The sequence below is a fragment of the Caretta caretta genome, chromosome 1 (assembly GCF_965140235.1).
Source record: "Caretta caretta isolate rCarCar2 chromosome 1, rCarCar1.hap1, whole genome shotgun sequence".
NCBI classification, from domain to species: domain Eukaryota; kingdom Metazoa; phylum Chordata; order Testudines; family Cheloniidae; genus Caretta; species Caretta caretta.
The window spans coordinates 122,037,616-122,061,273 of NC_134206.1; the positions used below are offsets into that span (position 1 = coordinate 122,037,616).

The 23,658-nt window shown below is 39.8% G+C and overlaps 1 protein-coding gene across 1 annotated transcript in view; it reads right to left on the minus strand.

Annotated features, from left to right (window-relative positions):
- GABRB3 (gamma-aminobutyric acid type A receptor subunit beta3) overlaps positions 1–23,658 on the minus strand; it is a 155,314-nt gene that overhangs the window by 12,190 nt on the left and 119,466 nt on the right. Inside the window, exons 5-8 of the mRNA XM_048858816.2 lie at positions 19,034–19,116; positions 17,937–18,074; positions 11,139–11,291; positions 9,033–9,277 (exon numbers count right to left, since the gene is read on the minus strand). Of these exons, the coding sequence (XP_048714773.1) occupies positions 9,033–9,277; positions 11,139–11,291; positions 17,937–18,074; positions 19,034–19,116 (619 nt within the window). The remainder of the gene's footprint in view (positions 1–9,032; positions 9,278–11,138; positions 11,292–17,936; positions 18,075–19,033; positions 19,117–23,658) is intronic.

Here is a 23,658-nt window from a genome sequence, read left to right on the forward strand (position 1 = left end):
ACAGTGGAACTGCAGAGGGCTCCCTGTACTGCCACAGGGCCGGCGACACCTGATCCTTGCAGGTGCAAGGAGGGGAGGCTGCATTTGCATCGACTGTTACCGATTAATATTTTTTCTGCCTATTTCAGGGTGGCAGCCAAAATCGACATTGACCGACATGTATGGAGTTAACTAGAATCCCACTAAGCCTACTTAAAAGATTCTTCTGAAAGAGGTCTCATGAGGTAGGAAACTTTAAAGCTAGCAGGAAAACAAAATAAATGACACCATTTACAAATAAGATGCAGAAAAGTGCTCAGCTAGCTCAATAAAACAAGTGACCAGGTGCAACGGCTTCTTTTCTACCATCTTTTAATCCATAAATAATTTGCTGCTAAGAATCTCTCTGATTTCACACTTGACCTGCTCTGTATTTCTTGTCCACCCGTTCCCACATAGCAACTCTTTATTGGTATTAAAATTACTCATACATGGCACACAATATAGGATATTTTTCTTTTAGTGGTTGATCTTATATTTTTAAATATTGAATGTAATTTGATATAAATGTGATGAGGCATGGATTTCCTTCTCTTTAGGCTATGAAATTAATAAACTTGCTTAGCTTATTAAAGAAAGGAATTATGAAGGTGTGAATAATATCAGAATGATAGTTTTTCCTTAGTGACCCTCTTATAAATATTTACTCTCTTAGGGTTTCATAGTGGCACTGATCATCGTATTATCAGCAAGCCTATGATTTTGAAGAGATAATAGACCTCATCTCCATAATTAAAACTTCTACATGGCAGGTAATAATTACAACAATCATAATTTGTGTGTTCACAAGATCACTTTTTGAGGTCAATATTACATTCTTTTAATAGATAAATGGACTGCAGATTTTAGGGATCTCAGAGTTGGGGACCACCTTTTACAACCAAAAGTGTAGGGTGAACTGGAAGTACAAGGAATCTACGACTGTGGCAAAGAAATGCAGCAGTACAATACAGAAATGTTGGGGAACCCTTCTGACATGTGGCAATACACCAAATGGTAAAGAAAAACAGATAACAACCACCACCTTGACACTCCAGTCTAAGACCTTGTTTTACAGAAAACTGAAAATTCTCATTAATTTGACATGCTATCAGGGGTGTAGGTACATCGGTCTGGTCTGGTCTCGTCTGCCGTATGAGTAAGATGTTTATAGCTGGTCTTGTGTACGGGAAAGACAAGGGGGAGCAGAAGGTGGGGCTGTCAAGCGGCCCTATGCCGGCATCAACTCCAGTGCAGCTATACCGCCCCCAACCCCGCCCCCAGGCCTTCCACGCAGCTGTGTCTCCTGTCTGGGGTCTGTATAGCAGCCCCGCTGGAGAACAGGGCTCTCCTGGGAACCAGCAGTTCCTCCGCTGTACCCCCCCCCAGCCCTGTCCTCTGGCGGGGCTGTTGTACAGACCCCAAGCAGGAGACACAGCTGCATGGGAGGGCAGGGGGCGGTACAGACGCACCAGAGGAGCTGCTGGCATGGGGCCTCCTGGCAGCCCCACATTCTGCTCCTTTCGCAGCTGCGGTTCTGGAAAGCCCTGCAGTTCAGCAGTATCCGGGGCAGTGGGAGAAGGACAAAGCCCCTCCCCTCCCAGGTAATGTGGGACGGATCATGAGGAAGGGATAGGGAGAGCACGGGGGCCCCAGGCTGGGGGCGGGAAGGAGTCACGTGGGGGGGTCACATCAGGAGGTCAAGTGTCCCCCTGTTAGCTGGTGCCCCCCCTTTGTGTTCCTCCTATGAATGCAGCAAACTGGTGAGAAATGAATTCTACTTGCACCACTGCATGCTATTCAATGGAGGTATCTGTGCTGTATTGAGCACCGCGTTGAATCTGCAAGCTATCACTTTAAGAGTGTGTGAGGGGGTAGTTTTTGGGTGTTGCTTGCAGGGGTCTGCAGTGAAGTGTGGATTTGGGAGCAGTCAGTCTGGAAAGAGACAGCTTAAATCACAGTGGAGTGAAGTTGTGCTTTGCTGTCTTGGGGGCAGACTCTCTCTCTCTCTCTGTTTTGGGGTTCCTGTGTGTAATCGTTCTGAATTCTAAGAAATAAAGTAGCATTATACTGCAACCGCAAGAGTTTGTATGTTTTTATCTAACTTCTGTATGTATGTGCGCTGAACATAGGAGTATCATACTATTATCTAATTTATAGCTGGTCAGATCTAGGCAGATCAAAACAGGGAAATTGGTTCTTAGCCAAAAATGTGCTGTATATTAATTGTTTCAACAACTGGCTTACACATGTAAAATTATCAGAAGTAGTCTAATTACAATCCTGGTCAACCAAAACTGCCATGGTAATTTGCCAGGGCACAACAATTACTACAAGATTTTTCAGGTTTTGCATTTTTCTCCTAACAGTTGCAGAATGGCATGATTTCCATGATAATATGATCCTAACAGAATGTCAGCAGAACCATTACATTTCCTGAACTGTGCTGGCTACCTTGTGAGGTATCGTGCAGGGATCTTCATACCAATAGGGCAAAGAGAACAAAGATGATATTTTAATTGAATATGTGCCACAACTGTGAGGGGTGGGGATGCTTGAGCTGGAGATGGCTGGCACGATGGACTCCAGGATACTGGAACATGTCCCCCCACTTTGATCTGAAATAGCCTGGATTTGGTGAGCTTCTGAGTAGGCTGCAAAAGACAGCTGTTCGGCAGGATTTTTGAAGAGGGATAAGGGTTTGCCTCCCACAATGATGAAGGAGTGGAAAAGAGCTTTCTTGTAGGTGGTGGGCTCGCAGAGTTCCTTACAAATGATTATTTTAATGTTTTTGTTGTAGTACTAGTTATATAGCTGTTTGGGAATTTTCCAATGAAAAATCTGTCAACAAAAAATGTAGTTCCTAAAAACCTGAAATTTTCTGCAGGAAAATCTTAATTTTCCATTTTTTTAAAAATTATTTTCAATCAGGAAAATTTTTAAAAGAAATATTTAGTTTCAGATCAACCTAACTTGACTCAAAAGCATTTTTGTTTATGCATCTGGATTGAAATATTTCGTTTCAGGTCAGTTTGATATTAATCTTTTTCTTCCTGAGCTGCTGTGATGCATCATAGGGGCTGTAGTTCCGGTATTTCCAGTCTCCTCTATGGGCTCCCTGCCTGAACTACAACTCCCATGATACATTGTGGTCTCTCTTTCAGTTTGAACTGCTGTGGTAAATTATGGGAATCCCATGATCTCGAGTCATCATGAAAGATGTAGTCCAGTGGAGGAACCCAGTGCATAGATAAGAGTGAGGTCATGAGGCACAATGGCAGCTGATGTGGACACAATTCAATGCTGAACTGATCTGAAGGCAAAATATTTTGGCATTTCTGGATGAAAATTTTTTGGGACTTTCCATTCATGAAAAGCTTTGATTCATCCATTCCATCCATGAAAAGCTTTGATATTTCAACTTTTTTGTCCCAATTCTAGATGAAAACAAACTTGGAAATATGAGAATTTCTTGCAAGATGGAAGTTCCAATTTTCAGCCAGTTCTAATTACGTTTTAGGTTGCCTAGAGCCTTGTATCAGTATTTTTTTTCATTATTATTATTTAAATATAAATAAATAAATGTTAAGAGCAGTTTGACACATTTCCATTTGGGAAAGGAAAACAAATGCCAATTTCCATTTCACTGTGTCTGTGAATCATTCATTCCTGTCACCATGTAACTTTCAGTGTTGATATTTGGGGCACAGTAAGATAGAGTATGGAATATTCTTTTCTCCCCCATTGTTTCTCCTTGCTGCCCTTTGCCCTCTGTACCAGGAGGAAGCACTGTTCATGCTGGTCCCTGGGAACACTTTATCTTTTGATTGGAGCTATTGCTCTTCCTCTCTCTCTCTCTCTTTCTGCCCATCACACATTGGCAGAGTGGGAAGTGAAGCAACAACTGCTTGGAGTGGAACAGACAGGCAGTGTGGTAACAGCATGTATAGCACTCTTAAATGCGGCATGACCTGGTGACAGCTGATCAAGAACAAGTCAGATAAACTGCCTAAAAACATGGCATTTGAGAGGCATGTCTGTGGCAGTGTGACCAACAGGGAGATAACTAGGACACACAGTTTCAGCTTTTCAAATGCAAGACCTTCTGACATGGTACAGTGTCCACAAAGCCATTATGAAACATAGTTACTGAGCCTAAACTATAGCCACTTTTCAAACTTAATCATCAAGTAAAAAAACCTCCCAAACCAATGGATTTTAGTACACATAACTTTTCTATTATTGAAAATATTCATGTTGTGGGGGTCAAATAAGACCATGAAACCATACAAAGCCCTTTTGCAACATATCTAAAAGGAATATTTGCAATCAAACCTGGCAGCTTTTATGTTAGATTTTAGTCCTATGAAATGTAAAAGCTGAGCTACAGTATAAGCATCCTTCATGGTGATGCTACTACTTTCAATGACTGGAAAGCTTGCTAGTGACAGTAATGTGACATTCCTCTTCCTCCTTCTGTCCCCTCTGTCCAAGAGGACACTGCCTCAATAGCATGGCCAGCCTCTGTTACTTTAAGATCAAGGGATCAAACTCAGATCCTGACCAGGAAGTTGCTCTGCCTCTAGCCTGCAAGTTATAGCTCTCTATTTAAAAACAAATAAGATGTGCAACTGATATTAATTATTTATTATTATTATATTTTCCTTTTCCACTTGCTTGAAAATTTGTAGCCCTGATCTTGGGGTCTGGCTGAGCTATGCTCAGTGCAGGTTGGAGTTGTAGGGGCCCAGGCAGCATTATGCCACCTTTATTGCCCTCATTCTGGGGCAGGCCAACTGTCAGCTTAAAGTTGTTCTGATGACCAGGGAGGAGTAGGCGGACAGTGCCCATGCCCTTGTTCCCCAGACATACTCCCCCCTGTGGCAGGAGCCAAGGGATGTGGGTGACGTAGGAGTTACTACAGCATCAATATACCCTCTGAGGATTCTCCCAGACAGAGGAGATCCTCATGGAACAATGTCTGATGACTCTGCACTGCCATAACAGGCTCTATGTCTTTACTTTCTGTACCAATAAACAGCACTGAACGTATGCATTGCATGAGTTGTAACTTTCTTTCCTCCATTTAACGTGTCTTCTAAGCTTTCCTTCAATAATTATCTCTCTAGTTCCCCCATCCAAAAGGGCCCTGATAGAAACAAACCTCCCTCTCTAGCACAGGACTGCTGGACACAGCTCCCTCAATAGCCGGTCAGTGGCAGTTTCTTGGGTTAGCTAGAGGGACTACTAGTGAAATTAACACAAGTTTCTAATTTCCAGGTAGATATACTATCTCCCACAGTATTTGCTGACCCTCTTGCCTGCAGCACTGGTGAGACCTCACCTGGAATACTGTGTGCAGTTCTGGTCTCCCATGTTTAAGAAGGATGAATTCAAACTGGAACAGAGAAGGGCTACTAGGATGATCCGAGGAATGGAAAACTTGTCTTATGAAAAGAGACTCAAGGAGCTTGGCTTGTTTAGCCTAACTAAAAGAAGGATGAGAGGAGATATGATTGCTCTCTATAAATATATCAGAGGGATAAATACTGGAGAGGGAGAGGAATTATTTAAGCTCAGTACCAATGGGGACACAAGAACAAATGGATATAAACTGGCCACCAGGAAGTTTAGACTAGAAATTAGACGAAGGTTTCTAACCATCAGAGGAGTGAAGTTTTGGAATAGCCTTCCAAGGGAAGCAGTGGGGGCAAAAGATCTATCTGGCTTTAAGATTAAACTCAATAAGTTTATGGAGGAGATGGTATGATGGGATAACATGGTTTTGGTAATTAAATATTCATGGTAAATAGGCCCAGTGGCCTGTGATGGGATATTAGATGGAGTGGGATCTGAGTCACCCAGGAAAGAATTTTCTGTAGTATCTGGCTGGTGAATCTTGCCCAGGGTTTAGCTGATCACCATATTTGGGGTCAGGAAGGAATTTTCCTCCAGGGCAGATTGGAAGAGGCCCTGGAGGTTTTTGGCCTCCTCTGTAGCATGGGGCACGGGTCACTTGCTGGAGGATTCTCTGCTCCTTGAAGTCTTTAAACCACGATTTGAGGACTTCAATAGCCCAGACATAGGTGAGAGGTTTATTGCAGGATTGGGTGGGTGAGATTCGGTGGCCTGCGTTGTGCAGGAGGTCAGACTAGATGATCATAATGGTCCCTTCTGACCTTAGTATCTATGAATCTATGAATCAAGCTGAGGTCTTGAATTCTGACATTCACAGAACTGTTATGTTGTTCTCTCATTAGCCTTTCTTCCTTTCTAGTTTGACTATAAATGGAAAATAGATTTTTTTTAAAGGATGCATGTAAGCTAGGGCTAGATTATTAAAAAAAAACCACACAAATACAGTAGGTCATTAAAACATTTAGAAAAAGCTAAAAATCTTCTTGAATTCTCAACTTGAAATATATTAATATCTATGATGGTGTAAAGTAAAATGTGAATTAGACAATTCCAATACAATTTCTGTGACAATATATAATTTGATGGTCATCTAATGGCCCCAGTTTTCAGCTGATGTAAACAGGTGTCGCTGCAGTGAAATCATTGGCTCTGTTGATTTCAATGAAACTAAAACAACCTACACCAGCTGAGGACTGGGGACAAAATATTCAGCACATAGAATGGGAACATGCCACATTCTTTATCCTAAGTATTTCTGAATACCAAAAACAACATATTCAACACACTTACATGTGTTTCTCCAACACTACTCAGACTTCTCTTCACAAGACGATCCCTAAGAGGGCTATGCTGAACAGTATTCTTCTTCTCTGGAGACCTGAATTCATATCCTGACATCAGGTCACAAGTCAAAATTAGGTTTTTTGGGTCCCCATTTGTGCACATTATTTAACGACCACAAAGTTCAGAACAATTCACAATCTCTGTGAAGAGGGGCAGGGGCAAAAGTGTAATAGCAAGGGTAGTGTAGGTCAGGAGTGCCCTAAATTGGTGAGCTGTATGGGGGGGGGGGGAAGAGTTTGTACAGTGTCCATCCACACTACACCTGGCTTAAATCAGCACTATTACCACCTCACTTTCATTAGTACTAGAGATACTCACACTCCTCCTAACAATACAAAGATGGACTCGTTGATCTCATGGCAGAAGAACAGTGAGCCATGGGGAGGCAGATATTGGTCTCATTAAAAAAAACTTACACTGAATGACTTAAATGGATTACATTTGACAGACAGTTCAGATTGGAAGAATTACCAGCTTCTAGCTAAACCTCAACTACTGCCTTCATTGTGATACTTTTCTTTTCCATTTCTGTCTTTTGAGGAGAGAAAATCCATTCTCCATGCTAGCTTAGTCCTAAACAATACTTGCCAACTGTGATAAAGTCTTGGTTGCATAGTATGGTCAGACTACAATGAATTTATTAGTTTGAAGAGTTTTACTAGGAATAAGCTCCTGATAATCAGGCACTAGTCTCTGACATATTTAGAATGAGGTATAGTCCTGGAGTCATAAAGTATACATTGCAATTATTTTACATTATACAGCTACTTGAGAAACAGCTAGTTAATTTGTCAGTGTGATCATTTGTAATGATACAGGGGGTAGAATATACAGTAGTACTCAGTAGACTGGGTCAGAAACATTTAAGCATAACCATTTTTTATGGAAAATGCAGTTCCATAAAATCAAAATGCTTCACAAAATCGTATCTATCTCATTGACATTCAGTTTTAAAGAAAAACTGAAGCACAAGTTCTGACAGTGTTGAAACTGGAAATTATGACATATTTGGAAATAACTATTTCTATTTGTAATATAATATGAAACCAAAATGAAACTTTTTTTGTTGATGTGAAACACTTTGACTAACCAGAAATGATTTTTTCCCAAAAATCTTGAAACCTTTTTTCCAAATGGAATTTCCATCTTCCACCCTGGCCTCAAACTCAGCTGAGTCTGGACAATACAATACACTATATTCACCAATGAGACCTTTTTCCTATAGACTCCTGGTATCTCTTGTCATCATGACACTCCGGTATTTAACATTGGGATGTTCTTTGTAACAACATTAACATAAAGCAAGCTTGCCTCTACTCTTTTCAGGCTAGACTGTGATCTTAGGCACAGCCCTCAGCAAAGGGTGATGTGTAAATTGCACTGCTCGAGGAGGCATTGTGCCTGAGACACCCCTCTGAGGCACAGTTCCTTTGGTGCTCCCTCTTGAACTTAAGAAATAGGAGTAATCTGCTGTACAGGGTGCAGCATACTCTTCCCCTCCCCTCCCAGCTGTTCCTTGGCAGGTGCATGTTCTGTCATTCATTCACAGACAAACCTTCCTCCAAAATCTTCTTTCCTTATAAGATAACCATGAGGATGATCTGCTTAGGAACACTATTACAGAACTAGGCTGTGCCTTTATGCACCAACAGCCCCAGGATGCCTTGGGCTTCAGACTCCCATTTGAGGTACAATTCCCTTGCTACATACCCACTTCCTCCAGGGGTGAAGAGTAAAAATTTGCTGCTGGCCTACAGCAGCAATAAATAATACCACCACACACACTGGCTCAGCTGTGCTGACCAATGAATTAGTGGATAGGATCAACACTTCAGCTATTTCCTGCCACTCCCTCCCCACCTGCTCCAGGAGAAGGTAGTAAGCAGGCATGCCCAGACTGATGGTGGGCAAAGGGGGTCTTACTTCTCCTTATTCCCCTTGTGCAGGCACACAGCCCAAGTCACAATCATACCTTTTCAATTTATGGCCTTGGTTTTCAGGCCAATCCTAAACTTACCTCCATTTTTGCACCCATGTTTATTTGTGGGAACAATGTATGTCATTTAGATATCTAAATACCTCTTTATGGATGCAGACGTGCACTCAGATGGAAAAGGAAAAATGGTGCCCACAAACTGCTTGCATGAAAAGGGAGAGAGGGTTTTTCTTTGTGTTTCTTCATTGTTTGTTCGTTTGTTTGTTTGTAATAGAACAAGTCACTGTATTACACTTAGGAGATAAAAGAATCCTACCCGGTTGCCTTCAAATTTTGAGCGATCGGTGTTTGCCTTTGCCATCTTTTCTGCAAGTTTCTTCTGTCTTTGAGGGCCTTTTCCAAAGAAGATGTAATTGACAAAGGCGTATTCAAGTAAGGCCAAGAAGACAAATACAAAGCAGCCCATAAGATACATGTCAATGGCTTTAACATAGGGAATTTTAGGCAAAGTCTCCCGAAGATGAGTGTTGATTGTTGTCATAGTCAGCACAGTTGTAATTCCTAAACAAAGAAATAGAACAGTGGGCATCTTACAAGTTTTAGGAGATCATGTTTTAGTTTTTGCTTCCATTTTGGGAAATTTCCTTCACCAGCTTACAATAGCTTAAAAATACCATGGGGAAGTTAATGGCATCACACAGGTGCAAATAAGGGCAGAATTTGGTTCAATGCATTAACATGTGGAATCCAAATCAGGGTGAGATCAAACTGATCCCTGTGTCAAGCCTTGGCATTTATAAATTTGTTCAACATACCCTGGAACATATTAAACTGTTTATCAGCCGTCCCTCAGGATATGTCCACACTGCAATTAAACAACCACAGCTGGCCCATGTCTGCTGATTTGGACATGCAGGGCTCGATTTACAGGCTACAACATTGTGATGCAGACGTTCATGCTCAGGTTGGAGCCTGAGCTCTGGGTCCTCATGATAGGGAGGATCCCAGAGCCTGGGCTCCAGCCCCAGCCCAAACATCTATACCACAGTTTACAGCCCTGCAGCCCATGCCCTACGAGCCCGAGTCAGTTGATACAGGCCAGCCGTGGGTATTTAGGGTATTTAATTGCAGTGTAGACATACCCTCAGAGGCTTAACCAGAGGATCTTAACCTCTAGGAGAACACAGGCCTCTTGCAGAAGTCAAAAAGCAAAGTTTTTTCCTAGTCAACAAGGATCTATGAGTGAATCCCTTCCCTAGCAAGCTCCTAAGCTATAGGGCCTGATACTCCATAGTACTACAGTCATTTACACCAGTGCAGAGTGAGTGTAAAACACTATCACTCTGATTTGAGAGCATTTTACACCCACTTTGCACTAGTGTAAATGACTACACAAGGTACAGGGTAATAGAGGATCAGGCTCATGGTCTTGTATATTATGGAGCACAAGGGGACAGGTTACAAGTACTGGGTGGCATACTTCATAATAACTCATGCATACTGATGGTTGGCTGCTTTCTCAAAAGAACCTACCAGATTGATCTCTGGCCTCTGAAGGGCGGTCTCTCTCTCCTACTGATTGAGACTAACAGGGCTCTTGTGACTCCTTTGGGTGTAGCTGACTGATTGTTATTATTAGTATTTATTATCTGCATTACTGTAGCACCTAGGAGCCCCAGATGTGGACTAGGACCCCACTGTGATTGGTGCTGTGCAAACACAGGACAAAATGTTAGTTCCTGCCGCTACATTGGGTAGAACTCATGAAAGCGGGGCAATCTTTTGATACATGACTAGCCAAAACAAATAAACAAACAAACAATAAAACAGGACAGCAGCCTTACTCAGGTCTCTCTCTTTCCAGGTGCCCTGAGAAGAGAATTGCATGGGCTAGTAGCAGGAGTGTGATATGGCTTGGTGACTTCTGTCTAGCTATTCCTGTTTATTCAATACCACAATTATGATGAGAACTTAAAACAGAGATATTGGTTGGACCACAGGAAATATTCCTCCTCTCCACTGACCTTTAAGAGGAGGTGGTGGCTGGACCACCCTACATTCTGAAAGTTCTGAGTAGCAGAATGTTTTTTGTGGACTCTTCCTGCCATGTAAGTGAGAAGAGCCCTAAAACATGAGCCAAGGGACAGCTTGGTCCCTGGCCAGCCCCAAGATCTGGGGTATGTGGAAAGGTAGCTTGGAGCCACTTTACTCTGATGAGAGGAAGACTGGGCTCTATATGAGGAACTCACTTTAGAGATTTTATGATAGTTACATTCTGCATTCGAGGGGAGAACAAAGCACTATTGACTCAATACAGAGTGACATGATTTTGGCATAAGTGAGCTTGGAATATCAGTATACTGACATGTTGCAGTCTTTAACAACTTCTGAAGGCTACATTTAGCTCATCCTTATCACATACCAAGGGCAACTCTTGCTGCTGATGCATCATAATTGATCCAGAATGACACCCACGATAAAATGGTAATCAGTATAGAGGGCATGTAGGTCTGAAGAATAAAGTATCCAATATTTCTCTTTAACTTAAAACTCAGTGAGAGTCTTGGATATGCACCTAAGAAAAAGGGGGGAAAAACAAAAAACACACTTATTTATACTGAAAAAAAGACCCTGGTAGACAAAATACTTTTCTTTAGTTTCCATAGAAACTAAATCATGCACCTTTGATGGGATATTATGACATTTATAGAACAGTAGGGAAAATGCCTTTAGTGTACTACCGGTTAGCTAACTGCATGCTATTCAAAAGGAATCTTGGATTTTTTGCAGAGAATATACTAGTTTGAATTTTACCGAGAAAAGAAATAATAACGTTAATTTTTAATTATAAAACAATTGGCTGAGCACTGGATATTTTTTTAAAAGGTGATGCTTAAATCTCTATGTAAAATGTTTATCTAAATGAATAATTTTCATATATCACTTTATTGAGAGGATTAGTATAATTAACAGTCAAAATGAATATAATTAATTTAATTAATTTTAATACATTATATTTAAAATTAATTTCGCATAATGTATTATTTGTATTGAATAGCTGTTCCTGAACTGACACTTCTCAAATAGATGCAAACTAGGTGAAATATGCTACCTCAAGTGTCAGAAATAAATTATCTTGAATAATAGTAAGAAAAAGAACAGAAGAACATAAGAATGGTCATACTGGGTCAGACCAATGGTCCATCTAGCCCAGTATCCTTTCTTCCAACAGTGGCCAATGCCAGGTGCCCCAGCGGGAATAAACAGAACAGGCAATCATCAAGTGAACCAACCCTTGTTACCCATTCCAAGCTTCCAGCAAACAGAGGCTAGGGATACTTCAGAGCACGGGTTTGCATCCCTGCCCATCCTGGCTAATAGTCATTGATGGACCTATCCTCCATGAACCTATCTAGTCTTTTTTGAACTCTGTTATAGTCTTGGCCTTCACAACATCCTCTGGCAAAAAGTTCCACAGGTTGACAGCACATTGTGAGAAGAAATATTTCCTCTTGTTTGTTTTAAACATGCTGGCTATTAATTTTATTTGGTGACCCCTAGGTCTTGTCTTATGAGAAGGAGTAAACAACACTTCCTTATTTACTTTCTCCACACCAGTCATGATTTTATAGACCTCTGTCATGTCACCATTTAGTCATCTCTTTTCCAAATTGAAAAGTCTAAGTCTTATTAATTTCTCTTCATATGGAAGCTGTTCCATACCCCTAATCATTTTGTTGCCCTTTTCTGAATCTTTTTCCAATTCATATATATATATATATATATATATATATATATACAGAGAGAGAGAGAGAGAGAGAGATGGGGTGACCACATCTGCACACAGTATTCAAGATGTGGACGTACCATGGATTTATATAAAGGGCATTTAATATCTTTTGTCTTATTATCTATCCCTTTCTTAATGATTCCCAACATTCTGTTTGTTTTTTTGACTGCCACTACACATTGAGTGGATGTTTTCAGAGAACTATCCACATTGACTCCAAGATCTCTTTCTTGCATGGTAACAGCTAATTTAGACCCCATCATTTTATATGGATAGTTGGGATGTTTTCCAATGAGCATTACTTTGCATATTTCAACATTGAATTTCATCTGCCATTTTGTTACCCAGTCACCAAGTTTTGTGAGATCCATTTTGTAACTCTCCTCAGTCTGCTTTGGGCTTAACTATCTTGAGTAGTTTTACATGTGCACATGAAAAACTGCACATGCACCCACATGCAACAATTCCTTTAAAAAGTTTGTTTGATCAAATACAGTTGGTTAAATCTTCACTTAAAAAAATATATCTTGCTACTGTGCAAAGTCTATATTTTTTGATGAACAATCCCTGAAGCATTCGTTTGCTTTATCACATTCATTTTCTAATGAACAATGTCTCACTTCCAAGCATAAACTCTTTCTCTCCTTGAAACTAGGTCTACTTTTCTGCTAACAAAGTTTAATTCTCTCATCTGATTTTCTAATAAAATAGCCTGGAGGGCCTCCTGGGTAATCTGTGTAAACCAAAGCACACACCCCATCTTGTAAAATAAGTTTTAAAAATAAATCAGGGACTGAACCACCCACTGCAGTAGGGGGTGACAGTGGAGCAAAACTTTGCCAGGTTCCTCTCAGGGAGTTTCTCCCAAATTATTTTGCCCATGGAAGCGGCGGGGTTCGCACCTCACAGATCAATTCCATCCAAAAGCCACAGCTGGCTTTGTATCCCTGGAAACCACCCTTACTGCTCCCAGACAGCAATGGTGCCATGCTATCAGGGCTGCCCTAGATGATGCCTGACCCTGGAACTACCAATGACTGTCTTATCCTAAGCTATAATATGTTTACACCTTTGCAGAGTTGGAGGAAGGATGGTGCATGATCCAATTGGCCCAATCTCCATCCTGCTGACTCCTACTCCCTCTCATTTACTCCCACACTGTCCCACTATGCAGACCACAGAACTCTGTGAGGGATGACAGGGAGGGAACTTTGCTATGAAGGCAGCTGACTCTGCCCTTTCTGTGTGGAAGGTCTGTGCACAGGGGCCTCACTTACATGTGATCAAGGGATTATGAACAAATCCTTATATATTTAAGCAGAAATCAAATACTTTGTGCAATCATTATTTCTTGGTTTGCTCAACTATTATTACTGTAACTGGCATGATTTTGGTGGAATAATGTCTTGTTAATTAAGGCTCAATATATTTATCAACTAGTTACCTGGAGGTTCTAGCTCTTATATATTACATCAAAAATATATTTTAATCTTGACATGTGTTAATGTTTAGGGGCCAGATTCTGATACCCTCCCTCACATTCAGCATTAGGAGTTCCACTGATTTCAGAGGGATAATTTGAAGAGCATAGTACTGACTCACTGCAAGTAAGAGTGGCAGAATCTGGCCTTAAATATTTAGGCCAGATATGACTGAGAATGCAGAGAGGAAAATAAATGGTTAATCAATAATCTGAGTACAAATAACCCCAACTTCTCATTTATTCAAATGCTTGGTAAAAAGCAATTACTTGTGTCTGTTTCGATTTCATTAAAAGACAGGGAGCTGAGCTGAAATACCTAGCTCCAAGGCTAAATTAGTCTCTTGCTGTTTTATCCAAGTAAAAAACCAAGATATCAGAGATGGCCAGTTACAGAATTCATATTCAAATCTGTTCTTCCAGGATATTTCTTTTGCTAATTAGAAATGTATTTTAAAGATTGATCTTTCAGAACATGCCAAATAATTATATGTCAAAGCCTATTAAAAGTACCTTCCTCTTTCAAAAAAGTAGCTAATTTGTCTAGAGACTATGATGGATCTTGAAGTTTCCAGCGAAAGTGGGTTATGTCTTCCCTTTTCAGGTCAGTCTCTTAGCCCTAGTCTACACTGGGGTGCGGGATCGATCTAAGTTATGCAACAAATTTAAATCGACTTATCGTGGTGTCTTCACCGTGGTGAGTCAACTGCTGACACTCCCTCATAGACTCTGCCTACGCCTCTCGTGGCACGGGAGTACAGGAGTCGACGGGAGAGTGCTTGGGGGTCAATTTATCACATCTAGACTAGACTAGACTAGATGCGATACATCGATCCCCGCTGGATCGATCACTGCCCACCAATCCGGCCAGAAGTGAATACATACCCTTAGTGTAGTTTATCTGGACCATTTTTGATTTTTTCTAATGTTTGTCAGATCAGCCACTTCAGGAGCCACTTCGGTGCATGGCTGGCCTTCTTAGTCTCTTGTAGTAGGGCTTTGGCTGCAGTATGGAACCTTTCCAGAAAATTATTGCTATTCTCAGTTCAAGATTGACTACTTCAATTTTTAAAATAGTTTTCATAGTTCTGATTTAAACTTTCTTTTCTATAATTTTTAAATTGGATGTTTTAAAAGTACATTCAAGCCAATTATCTTAATCTAAATTGTGGGCTACCACGTTACAAAATAAGCAACAGTTTATGCATAGTTTGAAGTAGGAATAGTAGGAAAGTTGAAGAGTTCAGAAGCTGGGAATTTGCTAAAATCAGTGGCTCAAATTTTCAAAGCTGCCTACATTATGTGGATGCCTAATTCCCATTCATTTTAATGGGCATGCAGATCTAGACAGCTTTGAAAGTCTTAGCCATTATGTGTGTTGTTGAAATCGCTCCTTAGTAGGGGGAGTAGTACGGACAGTGTTTCCATTCTCATTATATTTTGTACAAGAATATACAGTCGTGCTGTTTCAGGGAGCACTGGAGGAATAACTCATTTTATCTGAAACAATGCTTATATCAAGGCTCTTTAATACACCTGATGCATTCTTATTTTTTGCATAACCAGTAGAATTATTACTACACTGAAATCTTATCTATAGCTCAATGAACCATCTAATATCTGCCTTTGAGCACCCGATAGCCTCAGAGATAAAAGGGACAGCATCAGCCTTCTTTTCCACAGAGACAGAGAAACTCAGCAGCAGCAGCCAAGTCAGTGGTTATTTTCCCAAGTCTTTAGAGAGAGGTAAAGGGTCTTGAGGAGTCCACCAGCCCCTCCAGATAGCATCCCTAGTTTTATTATTATGTATTATTATTAATAATAATAATTATTTGTGTTATGATCACAGTGTGCTGGGTGTTGGCCAGACATTCAAGAAGATGGATAAAACATACAATCAAAAATATACGCTAATAATAATTAATATAAACTGCATTCTCTATCAAGCACTAATTAGCTGGCTAATTTATTGTGGTGTATGGCAGAGGTGGGTTTTGAGGAATGATTCGAAAGGGAAGGACTTGGCCGTGTGGATCAGTTCAGGGAGGTTATTCCATGCATGGGGGCTGTTGTGGTAGAAACGTAAAGATGGTTTGCTGAAAGATTTATTCCCTTGCATAAAAACAGTGTTACCATACTAGATCAGGTCTGTGGTCCATCTAGTCCAGTATCCTGTCCCCATCACTGGCAATCATCAGATGCTTCAGAGGAAGGTACAAGAGACCTTATAGTAGGCATGTGGGGTAATCTACCTCCCACAAAAATCTCATCCTAATCCCTAATAGTTAGGCTGTTTTAAACCCTGAAGCATGGAGTTTTAAATGACAGGTTTCAGAGTAGCAGCCGTATTAGTCTGTATTCGCAAAAAGAAAAGGAGTACTTGTGGCACCTTAGAGACTAACCAATTTATTTGAGCATAAGCTTTCGTGAGCTACAGCTCACTTCATCGGATGCATCCTCACAAAAGCTTATGCTCAAATAAATTGGTTAGTCTCTAAGGTGCCACAAGTACTCCTTTTCTTTTTGGAGTTTTAAATGTTTGTTAGCAGTAACTATTATAATGCTGAATAGTCTTTTTATCCATATAAATGTCCAATCCTGTTTATTATTGCCTCTTCAATCTCTTTTATATGGCTGTCACACAGTTCTTTAGATTTCTATTTCATCTGTGTTTAACAGGACTCTGTCTGTAAATTATTCCAGATTTCATCATAAAAAACATTTCACACTTTCTTGAACTAAAACTTCGCTTATCCTGTACTAAAATCTTTTCTCCTTCCTGTAACCAGTGCAAAAATGAGGTTCTCCATCAGTGCCATGCAACCAATATTTTAAAAAGCAGTTCTCACAAAAACTCCCACCTTCAGTGTGTGATTATGCTAGGAGTGCATGAGGTTGCAGAGTGGAGTGGTAAGGGATTAACACACCTGTTTCCTTTTCCATTTAAACAAAACCCTCTTTTCTTAACTATGACCAAAGAAATATGACAGCATTTGGCAAACAAACTCATATCAATTGCTCTTCTGCCAATGCTTATGTTTTGTAATGAAATACAAGTAGTGCTGCTGTGCACTTTGAACCAGATGCTATGATCAAGGAATCGGTGAAGAGAGTCCCATAAATGTACCATATGCTTAGTTTGTTAAATGCTTGGGATGAAGGGTTCAATAGGCAGCATGGTTTCATGATCTGAACAGAGGGCTGAGTGTTTGAAACTCCTGAGCAGAAATCCCAGCTCTGCCAAGGAGTCACTGTGTGGCCACAGGCAAGTCATCCTATGCCAACATTTTCAAAGATATTAAGCACTTATATCCATGTTGTCTTCAGTCACCTCAGTAAGTGGTCTAGTTTTCAGAGATGCTGTGAGATTCTATCAATTTAAACCATGTTTCTCCTGGGGGGGCTGGGGGCGGGGAGAGGGGCAGGTTGGAAGAGGACCTCTGACCCCAGATTTAGCACTCCAAAACTGACTATAGGAGCCCTGGATGTATAGAAACTAGGTGTCTTCAGTTGCCTACTACATGCAGGCACATACCTTAATGCAACACAAGATATCAAATACACTGCATACACTGTATTGAGACACAATCCAAACACAGACTCAAGTTGTAAATCAATGATCATAAAGCTGTTTTTTAACCTGGCATTCCCATACTTCTGTAAGGTCACTATGGGCTAGGGTTAACTGACAGCCCAAAGTGAAAGGCTTCATACCCAATTACAAAGATGTTTAGTCTTTCTGTTAAGTATGACACAACCTAGGCTCTCATGGACTACTCATCTGTAAAAAGAAATGGAGAAGTATTCCTGCTTCATGGATTACTGCATAATGGCTTTACCAGCTAATTGTTTATCACAAATGTGGTATCCAGCACTATCATTACGTAAAATAATAACTGGCATACGTAAGGAAGTGAACAAACTGAACGTGCAAACAAATGAACACTTGCCTGTGGCGAAGACAACATTCTTTGACACCAGTCTGTATTCCACAATGGAGAACTGTGGAAGCTCGATCCTCTCTACGCCTGTGACTGCATTATCTCCACCTCTCCAGTAAAACTCTATGTCATCGGTTGTATAACCATCTTCAAACAAAGCACAAATGTAATGTTGGAAAAAACCTCTACTATATTCTACCATGAAAAATCTAGTACATAGTATAATTTCAGAAGATTACAGAGTGGATTAGGGCTTTGCAGCTACAATTGTTCCACTACTTTATTCCATATGGGTGGTTTTCAAATATATTACCATTCTAAGTTGCTCTCTTAAAGGGCTGTCTCCATTAAATAAAAGAGTTCACAAGTATTTGAGGCAAGTTTTTGTTTTGTTTTTTAGTTCTGATGAAATTCAGGGCAAGAATGAAGGCAACCAGATAGAGTACAGTCAAGACATAGATACGACCAGGAAGTGGCTCCTAATACTGACTAGAGGAGTCTGTTTACAGATTGGTGCTATTTCAGATATCAGATGCACTTAGTATTAATTAACAGGAAAAGAGAGAATGTTCTACCGATGCAAACAAAGATATTAGAGAGAGGGGGCCTTCTCCCACAGAAATCAATGGTTAAACCCCCATTAATGCCAATGGGACTGGTATTAAGTCAAGTGTAATTTTAAAAAGATAATTCAGTAGTGTGTTCTTCATGGCAAGGCCATTCATGCATAATAAAGCACACTGAAAGAAAATTGTATCTCAGTGTTTGCGCTCTTCAAAGTCAATCTGATTAAAATATGAACCTTTGTTCTCCTGTTGTAAATAAATATCCAGTCACTACCTCTATCCAATCAGTCTGGAGTGCTGAACTGTATCATTCTTTCTGTCTCCTAGCCCCAATTTGTATCAACACAACATGCAAGCCTGACATTAATAATTCCCTTATATTCTAAATGATGCATAAAATCAAATAAACAGTCCAAAGGGTCATTGTGTTAAAGAATTCACATGTTCGTTAGGCATCAGGATGACTGTTCTATGGCTGTATTGGGGAAAACTGCCCACACAACTGAACTGGACTTTATTTGTATCTGTATATATACATACAGCTCTCTATTTCCAGAGTACAGTTTTGTTCATCTAATGGGTATCTTCTCAGATCCATCATACAAGCTGCAGTAGTTGTGATTCTGAAATACAAACAAATGGAATTACAGTAGGCCAATCATTCATTATTTCTTTAAAAGTGAGGGATGTTTAAAGAAAGGCATTGACTACAGACCAGATTCTGCAGCTCTTACACTGAGTAGAACTTTCTCAAATGAGTAGTTCCATTGACTTCAGTAAGATTACTCACTCTAAATGGCACTTGAGTGATCACATTGGGGCTCAGTGTGTAAGTACTATTCAAACATTTGTCACGATTACAGAACGTGTCTTTATATCGGAAAGTGTTTAACTATAAAAGTTTGCTACACATGTCATGATGATGCTTTTTACTATGCTACATTTGTGTTCTGTCTACATTCTGTCTTTTCTTCTTTATCTTCTTTTTTAACTACCACACAACATGGTTTTACTGTGTTTATGTTTTATCAAAACCCATATAAAGAAATAAAATCCACAGCAGCCAATGGAAGGATAGATTCAAAATAGTTACGCTTATTTAAATGTGATAGTACAACGTGTACATTCAATCCAAATTTAGCATAATTTTACAATCAATGTAAAGTAAATATCAAAATGATCAATATATTCAAATTATTTTTATAAATCTCAATTTAAAGGAATAAAAGTTATGTATGCATTCAAAGCAATTATATTAAGCCACATGTTGTCTCAGAATTAGATCTTAATTTTAAAAAGAATGTATTAATACTGACATGTAGGCCCTGACTCAGCAATGAACTTAAACACGTGTTTAAGTTTAAGCACATGCTTAAGTGTTTTGCTGAACTGAGGTCTTAGCCTTTAGCATGTGCTAAGGGTACACCATCTAATATTGCTTTCATGTGAAGTTCATCTTTAAACTACCTTCTGTGTTTAATTAGGTCAACATTTTAAATCCAAATTAATCCATTTTCTCATGTTAATAGACACAAACTTGAAAAATGGTTCATTCCTAAACAAAAATCTGAATCTGAATCCTTCCTTCACTGTCAAAGGTCATTTAATGCATGAACAAAGCTCTGCCATCACTGTCTCTACCTTGGGCCACTCTTTTAATGTAAGTTTCCCTCTCTAAGTACTGTTCAATGGAGGGATTCTTTCAGATGGCCCCTTTTACATGTTCCTTCCACTGCCCAATGGCATGCCTGCCCTGACAGATGTTCTGGCTTAACACATGTCCCAGTGGGCTGGAATAGTTTACAAAGAGCAGCTTCCACAGTTGCTCTGTGGCTTAGGAGAAGGATTTATCTCAATCGAACATCTGCCCAGTGCCCCGCTGGCTCCTCAGGCAAGGTGCTAGATTCAGGATTATTAATTATGGAAACTAGTGTCTCCGCAGTCTGACTGTTAGCAACTCTGACATAGCACATAAAATTAACACCAAGTAATGCACTCAGGGGAAAAAAATTACTTAACATTTTATCTGGGATCACCGCAAGAACATTCTAAATTACACAATCATAACAATTATGAACTTTACAAAGTCACACTTATTATGAAATCAAATTATTTTGCATGTAATACAATATTGGTCGTTCCAATTCAAAACAATAAGAAAAATCAGTGATATGTAATTGTGATTATTATGCTGTTAACCCATTCTATTTTAAATGGAAAATATTTACTACATTGAACAATAGGTCACATGGTTCCAGACCCTGCCATGGCATCTACATGGGTTAAATTCATGCAGAGGCAGTTGCAGTATCAGGGTCTCTCAAATATTAGCGTCTTTAACTATTGGCAAATGCTAAGGAGACAGAAAATGGATATTTATAAAAGATAAGTTTGGTATATTTACTAGAAATGATGGGGCTTGCAAATTTATATTTGTCTTTAACATATTAGGTTGCTTTATGACTTTTTAGATAATGTACTCTGTCCTAAGCCCCACCAATATCTATGTATTGCAAGGTTGTATTGTCAGGAAGAATATGCTCCATAGAAGCTATATAGTATATTTATGTACTAAATCAAGACACAGATGTGTAAGTCCAAAACATCAAACTAAAGATCTAAAAAAAAACCAGATAGGTAAATACCACATTTACTCAAATGTACAAAATCATTTGCTGCAGTAATGCTCAACTCCATTTGTGTACAATTTCTGTGAACTTTCAGACAACCTCATTTTCCTTACACACGTGCTCGCTGAAGGAAAATTTTGTTCACTCAGGCTAGCTTATGTGCGCAAGAAGAAGAGCTATGTTTTTTATGGAAGAGATGCTGTCTGGCACAGCAGGATGGCAGGATTCCCAGAACCCCTCAGCAGCGCACTGGTAGAGAAGCAATTATATGAGCCAGACAAAGATCGGATTTCACACAAACACACACACACTTTGTATGCACGCAATACAGAAAGGAAAGGTTGACAATTTTCCAAAATTTCCTAAATTAGTTTATCTCCTGACACCTCTCCCTGAACTGCAACCTTATTAATTATTATTATTATTACTACTATTATTTGCATTTATATTGCTGTGTTGCCTAAAGGCCTGAATCTGTTGCACTAGGCACTGTACAGAAACATAAAAAATTAGACCCTTCCCCAAAGAGCTTACAGTCTAAGTAAATTTAAGTACACTAAGAACTTCTCTCTGAGAGGTTCATAGTCCCAGTGGCTAATTCAGATATCCTTCCCTCCTGTTTATAAGAATTACATTCATTCAATTAAAAAACAGAAGCAATGTCACATTCCTTATCTGACCAACCATAACTAACCAATATAGCTTGAATGTTCAAATACTGAGTATTGAATACTGAAAATAACCAATTCACAGATTCAAAAGATTGCAAAACAATTCTCTCTTTCACTTTAGGTATTTATAACATGCTCCATCACCATAGTGTCTGAGGGCAAAAAGATTTGCATCCGGTAAGCATACAACAGACAAGGATACTTTATTTTCTATCCCCTCTTTGTAAATGCCATTACCTTTTTTTTTGTTTAAATTATTATTGAGGAAAAACCGCTGCATAGAAATGTGCATTTTACATTTTATGCTGCAAACAGTGACATCTGTAGACAATTGGAAGGGAGTTGCATAGCCATGGATCAGGTTCTGAGAAAGTCCAACCTTGGAACTATTAATTCCATTGTTCTTCATGGATAATGGTTGTGAAGAGAACCTTGGCAGAGAAGAAACCTGAGATAACCAAGGCTCAATCCCTTGAAGACTTTGAAGATCAGGGTTCTGAATTTTCCAGTACTTAACGTGGAGCCAGTGTGGCATAAGGGTCACTTTCGTCAGGCATTTTCAGGGATCTGTGTTGCTCAGAAGTTGGACCACCACCTGGAGCTTTCTCATGATATTTTCTATCATCCAGTGCATTGTAGTAACTGAGCGTTGGGGGAGACAAACATGAAAATTGCAAAGGCCAGGTGCTCACTAAAGAAGAGGCCTCATGACCAGATGAAGATGGCAGAAGGTATTTTTGGCTACTGATGCCATTTGACTGTTCAGAAGCAGCAGAGCCTAGATGGAGCACAAGTCTGCAAACCACCTTTGCAACTAAATGCTAGGTTAAGGCAGTCTTTAGAACTTTTTTCCCTTTCTTTTTGCTAGGATTTAATGTCAGGAGCTTCTTCTCTCTTGTAGGCTCAGCAAAAGCTGGGCAAGAGTGATATGTGCATGAAAGAAGTTGTGAGTTGGGTATCATATATGTGCCGCTGGCACTGAAGCCCATGTCTCTCTGTCTCTTCTCATTGAGTAAATTCAAACAACAAATACGTTCAAGGAAAGTGTAATCTGCTCATGGGCATTCGCTGTCTGCAGAAGAGCAGACTAAATTTATCAAATAAATGATTTTCTACCGATTAATACTGAGCTTTAATTTTATAACTAATATTCAGCAAATTGATTTGGGAATGTGCTGTGAATACTTTGTGACAAAGTCAGACATGACAGTTCTGGGAGAACGGTTGAAGGCAGGTGTATCTGTCTTAGAATTGTTAAAGCCCTTTTTACTATGAATGGAAAAACGTTACCTCCGGTTGATTAAGGACACGCTGAGTCTAATTAAGGGCAGCCTGTGACCTTTGAAAACCTCTTCCAGTGAGTGAAACAAGGGAGGAGAAGAAGCTGCAGAAGAGTTGTATGCAGCAAGGGGAAAAGGCTTCTCCTAGGTAAAGAGCTGGTTTTCCCTATAAGGGCAAATCTTGTGTTTATTTCTGTCTGATTCTCATTTCACTAAGTCGTCTTTTTACTGCTCTGGCAAGGTACAGGGACTTAATATGGATATAAAGCAGCGTCCTTTAAAGCTCCTTCACACTTCCAGAGTAAATATAAAATCCAGAGGGTATACACAATCATGTTTTAATGTTGTAGACTTCACTTTTCCTGGGTTTATTTTTTCCACTACCAAGTAGTGGTATACCAAGAGAGGAACTCAGCACCCAAATTAAACCTCACTCCCCATATTTTTTGAAAGAAATATTTAGGTTTGCACTTCATGGTTTCCTTTCAGAAACCATGTAGCTGCAGAGCTTTCCTGTTATGGTGACGCTGTATAAACAGATAAAAGCTCACTGAATACACTGGTGGCAAAATTAAGAAACATTG